Below are 16,076 nucleotides of genomic sequence, written 5' to 3'. Positions count from 1 at the left end.
GCCGCCCTCAGCGCCGGCGCGGCCGCGGCCCGACGGGATCTTTCGAGAATTGCCGGTACCGCGCTCCCCCCTCAGCGCCGCCGCCATGTCCGTGGTGGGCATCGACCTGGGCTTCCAGAGCTGCTACGTGGCTGTGGCCCGCGCCGGCGGCATCGAGACTGTCGCCAACGAGTACAGCGACCGCTGCACGCCGTGAGTGAGCCCGGGAGCCGCGCTGAGGCGGCGGCAAGGCGCCCGCGGGGCCCGGCGTGGCGGGGCCGGGGAGGGAGGGAAGTGGCGGGGCCGGGAGGAGCGGAGGTATAAAGTGCTTACAGAGATGCGGTAAAGCGCGGCAGGCACGGAGAGGGCTTCGGGAGCCCCGCTCAGCTGCCTTTCGTAGAATCACAGAATCATAGGATGCTAAGGGAGTGGAAGGGACCTTAAAGCTCATCCAGTTCTACCCCTCTGCCTTGGGCAGGGACACCTTCCACCATCCCAGGTTGCTCCAAACCCCGTCCAGCCTGACCTCGAATACTTCCAGGGATGGGGCAGCCACAGTTCTTGCGGGCAATCTGTGCCAGTGCCTTCTGACCCTCACAGGGAAAAATTTGTACCCTACATCTAATTTAGATTTCCCTTCTTTCAGTCTGAAGCCGTTCCCCTTGTGCTGTCAGTCCGGTTCCTGATGCAGAGTCCCTCTCCGGCTTCCTTGTAGCCCCTTGAGACGCTGCAAGACGCTCCGAGGTGTCCGCACAACCTTCTCATTGCCAGGCTGAGCAGCCCCAGCTCCCCCAGCCTTTCGGTGCAGTACGGCCGGTTTGTCCCCCCCGAGGCGGGGCTCTGCCCTTGGGATTAGAAGGACGGGGGCTGTGAGTGTAGAGAAAAGCATCCCTGGCTGCTGGAAGCGCCAGACCTTAATTCCCTGTGTGTTCGTACGCCGTGTTCTGGGGGCACGGCTGTCACTCCCCTGCGGTCCCAGCTCAGCAGGACTGGGGAGGGCTGAGCTGGGTTGGGCTGGTGCCGGGCTTAGTGTGAGCCATGGCTTGTCCTGGGATCAGAGCTTGGAAAGCTGCTCAGCAGCCTGCAGTGCCAGGACAAGGGGAACGGCTTCAAAACTGACAGAGAGGAGCTCTGGATTGCATATTGGGAAGAAATCTTTCCTTGTGAGGATGGGGAGGCTCTGGCACAGGGTGCCCAGAGAAGCTGTGGCTGCTCCTGGGTCCCTGGCAGTGCCCAAGGCCAGGTTGCATGAAGCTTGGGATGGTGGGAGATGTCCCTGCCCATGGCAGGGGGCCTGGATAAGCTTCAAGGTCCCTCCCCATCCATGATTCCATGGTACAATGTGGTCAGTGTATTCTAGCCCTGCTTGTGTAATGATCCCTGCTACCACATTCTCAACAGGAGTGTGCATTGCCTGCTTTTATTGAGGAACTTCCTAAGAAGGAAGGAGAGAACTGCTATAAAACTCTGAATGAGTTGCCAAATGAAGGTGGAAAAAGAATTTGCATCAAGAATTGGGCATCCAACCTGGACAGGAACTGGGGGGAAAACTGTCCTAGAAGTGTTTCTGGAGCTTCCCCTCTGTTGCAGCTTTATTTGAGCAGATCCTGAAGTGGCTGTCTTGGTGAGGCAGCTGCATCATCTTCGATGTTTGGGCTGGTTTAGATCACCTCAGAAAGCCCAGAGTGACCTTGCTTCTCATTAGAACATACATCACTGTTTGCTTCCTCCTGTCTCTAAGCAATGAATAAATAGAGAAGGAATTTTTGAATTCAGCATGTGTGCCCAAGTATCTGGAGATCTCTTAAGTGTTCTCAATAACGTGGAAATTTAAAGGTTAGATGTACTGGGAAAATATTGATTGTAGAGAGGATCAGAGCTGGGTTCTAATAGCTGTAGGTATTTGGCCCTCAGGGAGTTGAAGTTCTGCTGATAGATATATCTGTATATTTGAGATGTGAGCACAAATCTCCTTTGTTGAAGGAGATGAGCTAAATAAAATATCTGACACGATGCATCTCTTGGGAAATAATTCAGGTATGGGAGCCTGAAGTAAAATTGGAAAAAATGAGCAAAATGCAAATGAGAGGGTTTTAGCAGGGCTTAATCTCCAGGTGCTGTTCTGAGGGAATGCAGAAAAGCATTCTGCAAGCAGACCCTTCTATTAAAAGAACTTCTGCATGGTTTTTAAGTGACTTGGAATCAGAAGCCTGGTTTCAAAAGTCAGTGCTGAGCAGTTGTTACAGTGGGGAAGTCATGCAAGGTGTAGTGACAGGTTTCCCCAGGCACTGGCTCATGGTCAGGGCTAAACACTGTGTTTTGTATGTTATTGTAATAATCTCTGTTATTAAAATAAACCCCCCTGAGTGCTCTGGGCTGAGTTCTGTGGCACAGATGACACTCCCACAGAATCTGCCTTCAGTCTGGTACTTGGATTCTTCTGGAGTGCTGTAAAATTTGACCTTGTACACCCCAAAGCTGTGCAAACTGTGTTTGTCTTTGGACATGGAAAAGTGGTAGAGAGAAAGGTAGTGGAAACTGAGAAATAAAAGTAAGCTAGTTTAATTATTTCTGTAGGGATGAAGGGCCTTGAGTTAAATTAAATCATTGTGATTGATGTTCTGGAGCTGGTGCTGATGATCAGTGCAGGGGACAGGACCTGTCAGGGGACAGGGGACCTTCCCAGGAAGTGGCAGCAGGTGGGAGGGTGAGGAGGTGCCTCCAGGGATGTGAAGCAGAGATTTTAACTTGCTGAAGTTTTCATTAGACCTCTGGTGACCTTCACTGTGAATGTTTCTACCTAAAGTGCACTGGTTAGTTTTTCAGCTCCCAGAAATGGTGTAATAGTGTAATTTGTATTTCATGAGTTTACTGGTTCTTGTGAACTGATTTGGGGAATGAGACTGGTTGAAAATTCTTCCTTCTCTCCCTCCTTCTTCCTAATTTCACTCACTTCTGTGCTGGGTCCCTGCCAGGGCTCTCATCTAAATTTGTGCATTTGTGTTAGTGAGGGGATCTTGATTTGTAAATTCAGCAGCGAAGTAGCTGTATTTGTTTTTTTCCAAGAGAAGGGCACAATTCATGTTTTAATTCCTTTCAGGAGACCAGAGTAAATTAATAACCAGCTCCCTGCTCTGGGCTCATTAGGTCTTTACCTCCTGTTCATTGGTGTGGGCCTGAGGGTCTGCAGAGCACAAACTTCGCTTTTTTTTAACTAATGTCACAAATAGTTATTTCAAACAACTGCAGATTTATTCAGAAATGTTAATTCTGTTGCAGCACATACTTTAGGGTAGGCCTTGTAGCATTTGTGAAGTTGTTTATAAATTGAAGAAGATACAAACCCAATGCAATTGTGTCAGCCCAGCCTTCGGGTTGGTTTTGGTTAGATTCTGCTTGGAACACCCAGTTCCAAACCTCAGGCTGAGCTGGAATGTTTTCTGTAGCAGCCCTGTGGCATCACCCTGCTGTAAAGCAGATTCTTAACCTGCTGCATGGACAGAGCTTAATTAGACTTAGTTGGCATGTTGTGTGAGCAGTAAAGATCTGCTCACCTAATGGCAGGGCTCCCCCCACCAAGTTTACCTCTGTGGTATGAACAACTTGGATTAGAGGGCTGGATTTTGTTTTGTTAGGGCTCCTACAGTTTGTTAAAAATGTAAATCAAGAGGCTTAATCAGCTGAGGGATTTCTCCTAAAAGGAGAATTTCTCTATTCAGAACTGCAGGCTGTCACAAGGCAGGGGGGAGTAAAACATAAAACATAATTTCTCTTTCTGTGCCCCATGTTGTTTCAGTGGGTACAGATGAAACCCTGAAAGACCAATCTTTCTCTGCAGGTAGTTTCTTTGTGCCCTTGAAGGGTTTGCCTTAACCTGGAAAGCTTAGTTAGCATCTGCTGCAGACATGTAGGAATAATTTCTGTAACACCTGATGTACCTCGTGTTTGAGTGCTGAACAGTTGAACATTTCCATGTTACAGCTACCAGCTTCTCCCTGAGTGCAGTCCCTGAGGGGAGGCTCTGCCCACTCAGGCCTGAGGTGGGAGGCTTGGAGGAGCATGGCTGAGCCTGGGCTGAGGCTGTTCTGCAGGGAGGGCTGGTGCTGGTTTCAATGCAGTTATAGTGCCTGGTTCCCAGAATGCCCAGAACCTTCCGTGAGTGACCAACGGTTTTAATGGACCCAGTAATTAATTACAGTGGCCTTCCAGACAGTGTCAGCATTTTTAGCCAGCAGATGTGCAGTGGATGTGCAGCTGGAGTCACTGACTGAGCTCACTCTTCCTTGCAGAGCCTGTATATCCTTTGGGCCCAAGAATCGCTCCATTGGTGCTGCAGCCAAGAGCCAGGTGAGTGTGGGGTTTGGGTAGAACACTTCAGAGCAGCACTCTGGGCTTTGTCACTGCAGATAACACATGGCCCTGAGCTGCTGCTCCCTCCCTGGCCAGTGAACAGCTGAGCTGCTCTCAGCTGTTCACCATGGGCTGCTGCTTTGTCATCTGGCAGAGAAATCTCAGCGTTGATCCTTGCACATAATGAAGTGTACAAAATAAAGCTGTGCCTCTTAAGAAAGTTTCATAACTACTAATTTTTTTTTCAAGTTGTGAACCTAAATTCACAAGTGGTGCTTCACCCTGCCCTAGTTTGTTCCAGTCCCTGTGCTTTATGATGGCTTTTAATTATGTGACTCTGTTCTATAGAATTCCATTAAGTGCATGGTTTGGGCAGAAAGGAGGCATATTTGAGTGTAAATAGATAGAGCTATCTTGACCCTTTGTGGCTGAATTGCAACCTAAATATCTCTCTTGGGTGCTCTTGCCCATAGTCTGAGTTTCTGTTGCTGTAGGCAGGTAAATGTAATTTAAGGACTGGGAAGAAGTTAAGGAGATTTGTCCTACTCATGGTATTTGGGTCTTGCTGTATCAGATTTTCTGTTGCTGTGTAAGTAACCCCTATAAAAGATGATTTATTTTTTTCAAGTCTTCTACAGGAAGTGACTAGTCAAACAGTTGTTTTTTCTTAGCCTAAAAAGCCTAGAGATGTGTGAAGATTTTTTACCTAAGATACAAAAATCCCTGGACACAGCCATGTTATTCAAGAGCAGCACAACTGTACTAGAACCAAACACAGCTGTTTTTTCTGGAATTGAGTCTGCTTAGCTTAACGAAATCCATTGTGCAGAGCCCTGTAGAGATGAGTGTGTCCTGCACAGACTAAACTTAGAGAACATCCAGGCCAAGTTACTTAGGAAGTAGGACCTGCCTGAGCCCAGATCCAGGTAATGCTCTGTGGAACAGTGCCTGTCTGCTCTCTCAGTGCCTGTGGTTTTCAGTGCGTGCCTCGCTCTGCTGTCAGTGACAGAATTCCCTTCACTGTGCTGTGTGAAGCCAGCTGGGATGGGCTTTCACTTCTCTGTGCTGATCTCTGCTGGTAATCAAAGTCAGTCTACCTTTTGTCAGTTAAACCAAGGTGACAGCATCATTTTAGGGGACCTCCTGACCTCCTAAAGCCTCATGAGCAGGTCCTTGTGAGAGGTCTTTTGTGAGAATATCTGTGTGTTGAGTGTCATGTGCATGTGATGAACCTGAGGTGGAGTTTACATCCATGTGCTTGTTATGTTTGGGCAATCACTGATTGTAGAAAGGTAGGGGGTAGAGAACAGGTAAGTGGGAAAGAGATTTTGCTAACAGTTCTAATGAACTACACGTGCACCATGAAATTTAAGTGTGGTTGTAATCAATATTTTATAGACTTGGCTCAGTTTTTAGTGCATATTTTATTTTCCATCTCAAATTGCTGTAGGTTCCCTGAGCAGCCAGAGGGAAGTTGCCTCCCAGCACCTGCCCAGATGCTGTTAAGATACAAATGACAAAAATACTCTGGTGGGAGAAGCATGAGAACAAAACTCTGTCTTCTGTTTGAAATTCAGATGTTCCCCTGCCGCGTTGTATTAAAGATTTCTTTTCCTCTAGGTTATTTCAAATGCAAAGAATACAGTACAAAGTTTTAAAAGATTTCATGGTCGTGCATTCTCAGATCCCTTTGTTCAAGCTGAAAAAGCAAGCCTTGCCTATGAACTTGTCCAGCTGCCAACAGGCTCAACTGGCATCAGGGTAAGTCTGGCATGTTTGAGGAGCCAGAGGAGGAAACTGATAAAGTTTCCTTTTATTTCTCTGTTTTGAATCTGCTCACTGTGGTTTGTGTTCTCTTTTGAATGGAAAGCCTTAATAGGGAAGGGAATAAAAGGCTGATAATGGGGATGGTGCATGGGTTCCACTGCAGTGTAATGAGTGTGCACAATTTTTATTTGAAGGCCATGTATATGGAAGAAGAAAGAAACTTTACAATTGAGCAGGTGACAGGAATGCTTCTGACCAAATTAAAGGAGACTGCTGAGAATGCGCTTAAGAAGCCTGTGGTTGACTGTGTTGTTTCTGTAAGTATGGAATCCAGCAAAACACACAGCACTTAGTTACTGTCTGAACTGAAATGGCTGCAGCATTCAGTTAAATCTGATTCAATTGGCCAGTAAATTTGAATGTTCGGGTATCTTTCTTTTCTGTTTAAACTGAATCTTACACCTCTTGGAAACTAGACTTATATCATTAATGGTCTTAAAATGCTGCTGATTAGCAGCATAAATAATATTTGATTCCTATTTTTTGATTATGTATTCCAGAAATTAGTGGCTTGTGATATGGAATAAAAAAAGGAACTTTGTCTTTATGTATTTTTTTCTTCTGTTGCACCTGAAATGAGCACTGCATTTGAAGAAGGCCTGTGCCCCATGAGCACACTGTCCTGTCCACCCTTGTAGCTGTTTCCTGAAGGTGGCTCCTGGAAATGTTAATAATGGTAATATTGGCTCTCTGACCTCCTTGCAGGTTCCTTGTTTCTACACAGATGCAGAAAGGAGATCTGTGATGGATGCTACCCAGATTGCTGGTCTCAACTGTCTGAAACTAATCAATGAAACAACTGCAGGTAATTCTTCCTGTCCCTCACTCAGTGTTGCAGTTTTACTACATGAAAAGGCTTTTATTTGCCAGTGAGCCTTGCTTTCTGGAATTACAGCTGCTTTTATACACTTGGAGATCAGAAGGTTTCCCTAATTCGGGTCTGGTTTTCCATTGCTTTGCAAAGACAGAACAATATTTGGTGAATATCTGTTTTAATGCAGCTGGGGGAGGGGTGGTACTGTTTAATGTTCTTCCATGTTTCTTTGGCATTGAGAATTCTGTTTATTCAATGTCTGTATCTTGAGGAGCACAATGAAATGCTAATGTTGATTCCTGATTACCATTTATTTCTTGGTAATGACAAACCTTTATGTCCTAACTATACTTTTGTTTCTGTAGTTGCACTTGCATATGGGATCTATAAGCCAGACCTGCCTGCCTTCGAAGAAAAGCCACGGAACGTTGTTTTTGTGGACATGGGGCATTCTGCATATCAAGTTTCTGTTTGTGCATTCAACAAAGGCAAACTGAAAGTAAACAAGCTGTTACACATCCATTTTGATTATCTGTAGAACATTCATCAGCACACCCATGGACTGTGGCAGGCAAGCCTGCCTGGCTTCACAGAGAGGCATCCACACAGCTCAATTCTTGTTCTTAAAATTGCACTTTGTCTGGAGCAAAAAGTAGGGCAGGGAACTAGAGAGCTTTTGAGCAGTGTGTGGAGGAAGCAAACATGCCTTAATCAGCAGACTCTGGCAAAGAATAAAAAACCTGGATTAAATGGTTTATTCAGAAATTATCATATCTGACTGTGCTGCTTTCAGAAAAATACTCCGGTTCAGTCATGAGATCTGGTGTTGAAGCAGGAATTCCTGCAGTGGTGTAAGTGACAGACATTGGTTCTGAGCCCTCACTGTGGTGCTCATGTACAATGAAGAAACATTCCTGATTGCTTTAAGCTGCCAGTGGAAGCTCAGCAGATGACTGTATTTGTGAGTGTACACTGCCAAAGCATTGCTCTTTTGCAGCAAACACTAACATTTCTTACTGGCATTTTATTATTATTATTGTTAATTATTACGATCTGGACTTTGCAGTTACAATACCTTTCTCATGATTGGCTGGAGAAACAGATGCAGAATTTAAAGCATGAGATAGTGAAATGCAGAGAAATGTTCTGACAACACTTGTTTTCTCATAGTTTTATTTATGTGAGGAAATGTAGCCCTTGTGTTTCTCTTGGATTTGTTTTTTAAACTTGGAAGCCATGGCAGTGTGGAAAGGATGCTTTGGGGTCCAGAGTGCAGGGCTGTTAGCCAGTGTAGAGGCCAAAGCCATCTGAAGGGGTATTGAGGGTAATGATTTCTGTTCCTAAAAAATAAATTCCTGGTGTGTTTACAGAGCAGAATGAGCTGAGGTGGGTGGACTACAGGTGTTCTTTGCAGATAATTCCTTCATCAAAAAGGAGCACCTGTTTTAAGAGTTAAAATCATTTATTTTCTTCCTGTTTTATTTTTAGCTTTGGGTAAGCATGTTCCACCCTTAGGAGGCATCAAATATTAAACTGGGATATGACTCAAACTGACAGTGGCTAAGCAGAATTTGGAACAGAGATCTGCTCCCAGCACAAGCTAGGGAACAGATTGTGTTGCTAAGTCCTGCCCAATCTCCCTAAATTCCTTTTAAAGCAGTTGTCACCTCATTCCAGGAAGGCTGATTTCTTTGACTTAGAGTTGAACTATCTTTGAAACAAAGCACTGCTTTGATGTGGACTGCTGATTGCTTTCACTGGGTAATGGCACATTGAACTGGTACTGAAGGGTTCCCTTCCTTTAAGGTTCTTGCTACAGCATTTGATACAACCCTTGGAGGCAGGAAGTTTGATGAGGTGTTGGTGGAATACTTTTGTGAGGAGTTTGGGAAGAAATACAAACTGGACATCAAGTCCAAGATCCGAGCGCTGCTGAGGCTGTACCAGGAGTGTGAGAGGCTGAAGAAGCTGATGAGTGCCAATGCCTCTGACCTGCCCATGAACATTGAGTGCTTTATGAATGACATAGATGTGTCTGGAACCATGAACAGGTAACTCTGTCTGCTCTACAGTGGGACACTTCAGAGTGCCCTTCAGGCAGTTAAAAACTTGCTATGAAGTGTCAGCTCTTAGGGCTGAAGGGAGCTGAGAAATCAAAGAACAACATGTGCAGGAATGCTGCTGGAAATAAAAGTGTTTAGAGCCTGGTCAGTGGCCTTGAGTTAGGAGGGAGGGCTGGGAATGTTGAAAGGATGCCAGGGTTGCTGGAACCAGTTTTTGTCTGGGAGAACATAATAAAGTGTAAAGCTAGGACTGAGGGAGAGAAAACCCTGCAGTGCACAGTGAAAGTGGCATTCCTTCAGTTTGGGCATCCTGTTTGCAATGTTGCTTATGGTGTGCTAGAGCTTTGTTTATGGATTCTTCCAACAGAAGCAAATTTTTAGAGATGTGTGAAGGACTCCTGGCAAGAGTGGAGCCGCCCCTTCGCAGCGTGCTGGAGCAAGCCAGTAAGTGGGGCTGTGTGGGGGCTGCTCTGCATGAGACAGGAGCCAGCCAGAGTGCATGTTGGACACAAGGGTTTACCACAAACAAGAGTTTTATGCTTAGGAGTTACAAGATTAAAAAACTTCCTCACTCAAGCTAAGAGCTGAAATTTTTACTGCTTAGAAACTTAGCCTAAAGTTGGTCTATTAAAACTTCTGGTTTATGATGTCAGTGTATTAATGTGAAAGAGAAACATTTCATCTATTGTCTGACTCCTTTCTAGGGTTGAAGAAGGAGGATATTTATGCAGTAGAGATAGTTGGTGGTACCACAAGAATTCCTGCTGTCAAGGATAAGATCAGTAAATTTTTTGGCAAAGAAGTCAGTACGACCCTGAATGCAGATGAGGCTGTGGCACGAGGCTGTGCACTGCAGGTAAAAAGTGCTGTTTGCTCTTGCTGTGAGAATATTAAACAGCATCAATAGCTACTTGCTGAATGAAATGCTTGTTCACCTAAAGTCTGAACATCTGTAATGTGGCTTTTGTGCTCTTGCAGTGTGCAATTTTGTCCCCGGCTTTCAAAGTGAGAGAGTTTTCTATCACTGATTTGATACCGTACCCCATCTCTTTGCGATGGAATTCACCAGCAGGGGAAGACCTGAGGTACAGCCAGTACAATCTTCTTGCATGTTACAGCTTAAAATTACTGGTGATGGTTAGAGTAAATAACAAATGTCAGTAAATACCCTTAGAACAGGGTATTTCCAGGGCTAAGTGCCTATTTAACACTTCCAGTTTTGATACTTCTGAAGTTAATGATGGCAGAAGACAAAACCAGGGTTGAGTGGCAGTTTGGTACTTCCTGCGTGGTTGTTGTGTTACTTAACCTGAAAGATCAGGACAGTCTTGTCACTTCTTAAGGAAGCTTTTTCCCTAAGAGTACCTAGAAATGTTTTGTTACCTTAACCTGCTGTGTTGTCACACTGAACACAGGCTGTGTTTTCTCTTGCAGTGACTGTGAGGTCTTCCCCAAGAACCACCCTGCTCCCTTTTCCAAGGTCCTCACTTTCTACAGGAAGGAGCCCTTCACTCTGGAGGCCTACTACAGTTCCCCCAAGGAGCTGCCTTACCCAGATCCTGCTATAGGTTAGCACCATTCTGTACTAAAAATCTTTTCTGTGTTTCAAGCCTTTTCTGTCTAATTATGTAGTCTGGACATGCAGCCTACTGCAAATGCTCTCAGGACAACATTTCAAACGAATTTTCAGTAAAATAGGTGGAGTAGCATGAAGTTTATGGGCAAAAAGAGCATCCTAATATTGGAGCAATCATGGAAGAGCCACACTGAGAGTTGTGCAGTCTTTTGCTTTGATAAAAGTAACACCGGGTTTGACATAAAGAATTCCCAATAGCTGTGCCCCAGCATTGCTGGGTAAAAAATCTGTGTTGTCCAACCTGAGTAGGTTTTAACATTCCCTGAGCACATTGCAGTGAGCTGTGTCAGCAGCAGTCGGGGTTTGCTCTGCATTCAGAACTGAGGTTAATCAAAAGTGTTTGGTTTTCTCCTCTCTGTTTAGCTCACTTCTTGGTTCAGAAGGTCACTCCTCAAACAGATGGATCCAGTTCCAAAGTGAAAGTCAAAGTCAGAATAAATATCCATGGCATCTTCAGTGTTTCAAGTGCATCTCTGGTGGAGGTTCATAAATCTGATGAGAACGAGGAGCCAATGGAGACGGATCAGCACGCGAAGGAGGAAGAGGTAACAGACTCACTGCTCCCAGCTGCTCAGAATGCCCACAAAGCACAGCTGGCCAGGGGCTCAGGCCTGAGTAAGGATTTACTAGACATGCCCACAACTGAAATATGAGACTGAGTACTCATTGTAGTATGTTACACCAGTGACAGAGCTCTTGAAACCAGGACTTGAGGTGTAGATCGAATTCTTAATGATGGAGCTGTGGCTTGCTGGAGCAAAGACTGGGAGCTCATAATTTACTCCTGTAGATTTCATTCTGTTTGTTTTGCCTAAAGAGCATTAGAGGTGTTAAGGGATCAGCCTGGGAACTGAAGCAGTGATCTGTGCTTGTTTAATGTGTGAAATTGGATCTCTCTGAATTTCAGAAGATGCAAGTAGACGAGGAGCAACAAAAGGCTGAAGAGCAACAGCAAACCCAGCCTGAAAATAAGGCAGAGTCTGAAGAAATGGAGGTAAGAGGAGCATTTGAGACTTCATTTTCATGAGATTCGTGAGAATATGAGGAGTATGAGCACATCTGCTGCCTTTGTCATAGTTCTGGAAGCTGAACTTTTATTTCAGTGCACTGGTGGTCTATTGTGATTAGAGCTTTAGAAAGGACACAAATGGCACTGATAACTGCAGACCTGTCAGGTGACCTGGTACTGATAAAATGGGGGAACTCTCCTGTTCAGGGAAGAAATAATCATCTAGTTTTCAATAACTTGAATACTAGAACAGGTTTCTGCCGTGAGCACCATCCCCTATGAATGTAGAGTGCCCAGAAAAGGTCAGTTTATTAATTGTCTGTGTTAATTGTCTCAGGCTTCAGCAGCTGAGGTGTCAGAATGGCAGGGAGTGCTTGGTTCTCTTGTTGAGATGCTAACTCAGTTTTTCTGATGTAAATCTTGACTGCTCCCCTTTAAATTGAGTGGTGATGCTGTTTTTACTGTGAATGTAATTCTATTTTAATGCAGACTTGTCAGGCTGACTCAAAGGACAAGAAAGTGGATCAGCCACCTCAGGCCAAGAAGGCCAAAGTGAAGACGACCACAGTGGACCTTCCCATCGAGAACCAGCTGGTGTGGCAGATAGGGAAGGACATGCTCAACTTGTTCATTGAGAACGAGGTAAAATCTTCCTGCCAAGCTAAAAATGTCACCTGTTGGTCTCCAGAAATGCTGTTTTTCATTAAACATGATTAAGGAAGGTCAAGGAAAGGATTAAAAGGAATAAAAGAAGTAGTTAGAAGTCTGAGGTGAACAACAGTGCCCCGTGGAGGCAGAATACATTCATTGCTCCTGGCCAGGGGAGCTGTCACTCTCATAAGGCTGTTCTGCAGGTACAAGGTGGAGGTTCCTCAGCTGGAGGAGGATTCTCCTGTGCTGTATTGGACATCACACCAAAACTGAAATCAGTTTTCAGTCACGTGCTGTGTTCTGTAAATCACAGTTTTGCAGAATCTTGATCTGGTTTGAGCCTTTGCTAACAAGGTGTCCTGGAAATAAATGTTAAATAATGAGCTTTTTAGCCAATTAATTTGACATTTTGTTCACAGGGTAAGATGATAATGCAGGATAAGCTGGAGAAGGAGAGGAATGATGCCAAGAATGCAGTGGAAGAGTATGTGTATGAAATGAGAGACAAACTCTGTGGTGTTTATGAGAAATTCGTCAGTGAGGATGTGAGTATTGCTGCTGGACTGTCCTGATACATTGTGGTACAATCAGCAGTTGGATTTAGTCACTCTTGACCTGTATCACATACTATATTTATATAAGTTAATATTCAAACTTTAAATTTGAAGAAATAATTGTAACCTTTCTGGCTCTGATGATAATCTACTAAATATGGGCACCTGTATCTGAACTGGTTGCCTAAAAATCTCTTGGCATTATGAGTCAGTTTTCCCTGTTGTACTGAAGGAGCTCAGTGTGTCATGAATTTAACTCTGCTGCTAGGGATGGATCTTTGAGCACCTGGCTGCATCTCCATTGACTGCAATGGAGCTTTGCCAGCCAGGTGTCTGCAGAGGCCAAACTGGGACATGCCAGGTGACATTTATGGCACCTTTGCAAAAGAAAAGTTTCCCTCTGTTCTCAGGCTTGCTCATGTAGTGACAATGAAAGCGTGCGGGGACCAAAAATCCTTGGATGTGACAGTATTTGATCTGAAATGTGGCTGTCACACATGGCTCTTCCTTGGGCCTGGAGTCCACCACAAAGCTCTACAGAAGACTTTTATTTCTTATTTTTCACTAAAATAGGATAAAGAGTTCCAGACAGAGTTCTTTATATTCTAAAAATACAAGCCTTCCAGAAAGGTTCCAGGTACCATTTAATGCCATCTGTCACCTAATCAATGATGTCACCTGCCTGTTCTGTGTGCCTTGCTGCAGGATCGCAATAGCTTCACACTGAAGCTAGAAGATACAGAAAATTGGCTTTATGAAGATGGTGAAGACCAGCCCAAACAAATATACATTGATAAATTGGCAGAACTGAAGGTGAGTGGTTTTTCCATTCCCATGGGAATTTACCAAAGCTGGAGAACTTTGTTCCAGCGAGGAGCTGTGTGGGGTGTCCTGATTCTGAGGTAACAGCAGCCTGCTTTGCACTGTGTGTGGGGAGTAGGACTCCAGCAGACCTCTAGCAGCAGGGCTGAGGGAGGCTCAGTCTTTGCTGTCAGTTGAGGAAGAGTCAGAGTTCTGAGGAGTTCAGGGAAGTTGATGTATCTTGTCAAACCCTGAGGATCCCTCAGTGATGCTCCATGAGTTTTGATACCTGTTGTGCTTTCTTTCAGACTCTGGGTCAGCCTATTCAGGCAAGATTCCAAGAATCAGAGGAAAGACCAAAAGCATTTGAGGACTTGGGGAAGCAAATCCAGCAGTACATGAAAGCTGTTCATGCATACAAAGCAAAGGTATTTTCACACTTAATTTCTGGAAAACACAAGCAAATTGTACAAATATTTTCTGAATTTTAGGTAACCTGCTTCAGACAAAAATCTGGTGCAACCTACCAGTGAGCTTGGGAGTTCTTGATGTTTAATAGATTTTTAGAAGTGGCTTTTGGGCCTTGCACATCTCAGTCCCTTTTTAATCAGGTGTTGATTTCTTCGTGGAGGCGAAATGCCAGCAGCAGGAGATCTTCAGTCTCCGGTTACCGAGCTGTGGGTGATCAGTTCTGTTGATTTGTTAACCACAACAGCTCTTGGCTAAATGGTCTTTTAGTATTTTGAACCTAAGTTTTGAGGAAGTCAGGATGCAGTTTGTGCTCAAACACTGACACAGCTGCTCCTGTTTGGGTGTTGCAGGATGAACTCTATGAACATCTTGATGAAGCAGACGTGGCAAAGGTGGAGAAGAGCACCAATGAAGCCATGGAGTGGATGAACAACAACCTCAACCTTCAGAACAAGAGGAGTCTTACTTTGGACCCAGTTATAAAAGCAAAAGAAATACAGTCTAAAGCAAAAGTAAGTTTTTTCTACATAACTCACTGTATTTCCATGAGTTTTTGTGTTTATTACTCTCAGAAAACTCTGAGGTAAGAAATCTCAAAAGTACCAGGGAACATCAGCCCTCAAGTGGAGTATTCCCAACAGTGGTTTCAAAAGTTAAACTGTGGGAGATAAAACCATTTCTAAGGATGTGTTATTTCTGTGTTCTCTAGGAATTGGCAAGTATTTGTAACCCCATAGTGAACAAGCCCAAACCCAAGGTGGAGCTGCCGAAGGAGGAGCAGAAGGCGCCGGAGCCCAATGGACCATTGGACGGGCAGGGGGACGGCGGGAGCGGGAGCCAGCCCCCCGAGCAGGGCTCTGCCCCCACAGCCACCGACAAGAAGCTTCCAGAAATGGACATTGACTGAATTTCAGCACTTGTTTATATTATTGCAAACTACAATAAAGCTTTAAGTTGTCAACTTTGTACGTTCTGAATACAAACTGAAGCAAGTGAATCCCACAGCACTCTTGGTAACTCTTGGAGAGGTTTGGGCAGGGCAGCAGGTCAGAACACGGAGGTGGCGAAGGACTCGCTCAGCTCAGCAGTGTTTGCCTTTATTGATTGTATTTAGAAGTTTTGGTAGTCTAACTAGACCTCTAGGAACAGCCATAAGCTGCTTCTCCATTTTTAATGTCCAGGCTGACTGAGTTCTCCCTTGAAGGAGGGAGGCAGCCACATCTGAAGTCTGATGTGCACCCTGCTCTTCCCTTTCCCTGTGGATTGCAGCACTGGCACTCCAGGGAGGGCAGGGGAGAGCCAAGGCAGAGTCTTCCATTGCTCTTGGTTTAGTGTGAATGCCTGCTCTGGACTCACTCTGATTTGCACTGGAACAGTTGATGGTTACAGGAGGTTTGCAGAGCAGGGGGTGGCTCATCGGCACCTTTATTCCTCAGCCCAGACTGCAGATCAGACTCAGAATGTGCTCCTGGACAGGGGAGTGGGTTTCTCACAAACTCCCCAGCTAATTAGGCCCTGTAAACTCCTTGTCTTTAGTTAAATTAGCTGCTTGTAGAAAGAGTGAATACTTGTATTTCAGCTGCCTATGCTGATAGTTGATTCTGACTTGTTCCTAACTTTTTCTGGCAGGGGTATGCTTGCTTCCACGAGGCCTTCATTTGGAATGCTTGGTTTTTTGTTTTGGTTTCTTTTTTTCCAGGAAAACCAAGAACTGATGGATATGTTGGTTTGTTTTGTTTTGTTTTGTTTTGTTTTTTTTTCTATGAGCTTTATACAATGAATTGCTTCTAGTACTGATTGTCATTAAACTTGCAAAAATTAATTTGTATGTGTTAAAATCCAAAGCTGAAAAACACCCATTCAGTTATTGCAAGAAATAAATGCACTGGATTCTACTGGATCACCTGCTGCAGCTGTTGAT

At 44.7% G+C, this 16,076-nt stretch overlaps 1 protein-coding gene across 1 annotated transcript; it reads left to right on the top strand.

The window, feature by feature from the left end:
* On the top strand, nucleotides 1-16,055 carry HSPA4 (heat shock protein family A (Hsp70) member 4). The gene is made up of 19 exons (XM_054642656.2): nucleotides 1-192; nucleotides 4,269-4,326; nucleotides 5,950-6,090; nucleotides 6,291-6,413; nucleotides 6,862-6,961; nucleotides 7,336-7,469; nucleotides 8,777-9,021; nucleotides 9,401-9,477; nucleotides 9,738-9,889; nucleotides 10,012-10,118; nucleotides 10,468-10,601; nucleotides 11,033-11,214; nucleotides 11,577-11,663; nucleotides 12,168-12,320; nucleotides 12,749-12,874; nucleotides 13,589-13,696; nucleotides 13,993-14,112; nucleotides 14,506-14,667; nucleotides 14,865-16,055. The coding sequence occupies exons 1-19, from the start codon at nucleotides 86-88 to the stop codon at nucleotides 15,060-15,062; spliced, it is 2,514 nt and encodes an 837-aa protein (XP_054498631.2). The 5' UTR covers nucleotides 1-85; the 3' UTR covers nucleotides 15,063-16,055.
* Nucleotides 16,056-16,076: the final 21 nt, after the last annotated feature.

This window comes from Agelaius phoeniceus, chromosome 15 (genome assembly GCF_051311805.1).
Source record: "Agelaius phoeniceus isolate bAgePho1 chromosome 15, bAgePho1.hap1, whole genome shotgun sequence".
Lineage (NCBI taxonomy): Eukaryota > Metazoa > Chordata > Aves > Passeriformes > Icteridae > Agelaius > Agelaius phoeniceus.
This window is presented reverse-complemented; position numbering and strand designations above follow the sequence as displayed.

What these genes read in the sequence shown, in the direction of transcription:
- HSPA4 (XM_054642656.2), top strand. Translation starts at nt 86, where the DNA reads ATGTCCGTGGTGGGCATCGACCTGGGCTTCCAGAGCTGCTACGTGGCT. An exon ending in CAGCGTGCTGGAGCAAGCCA is followed by an intron (nt 9,478 to 9,737) that starts GTAAGTGGGGCT and finishes ACTCCTTTCTAG; the next exon opens with GGTTGAAGAAGGAGGATATT. An exon ending in CAGAGTCTGAAGAAATGGAG is followed by an intron (nt 11,664 to 12,167) that starts GTAAGAGGAGCA and finishes ATTTTAATGCAG; the next exon opens with ACTTGTCAGGCTGACTCAAA.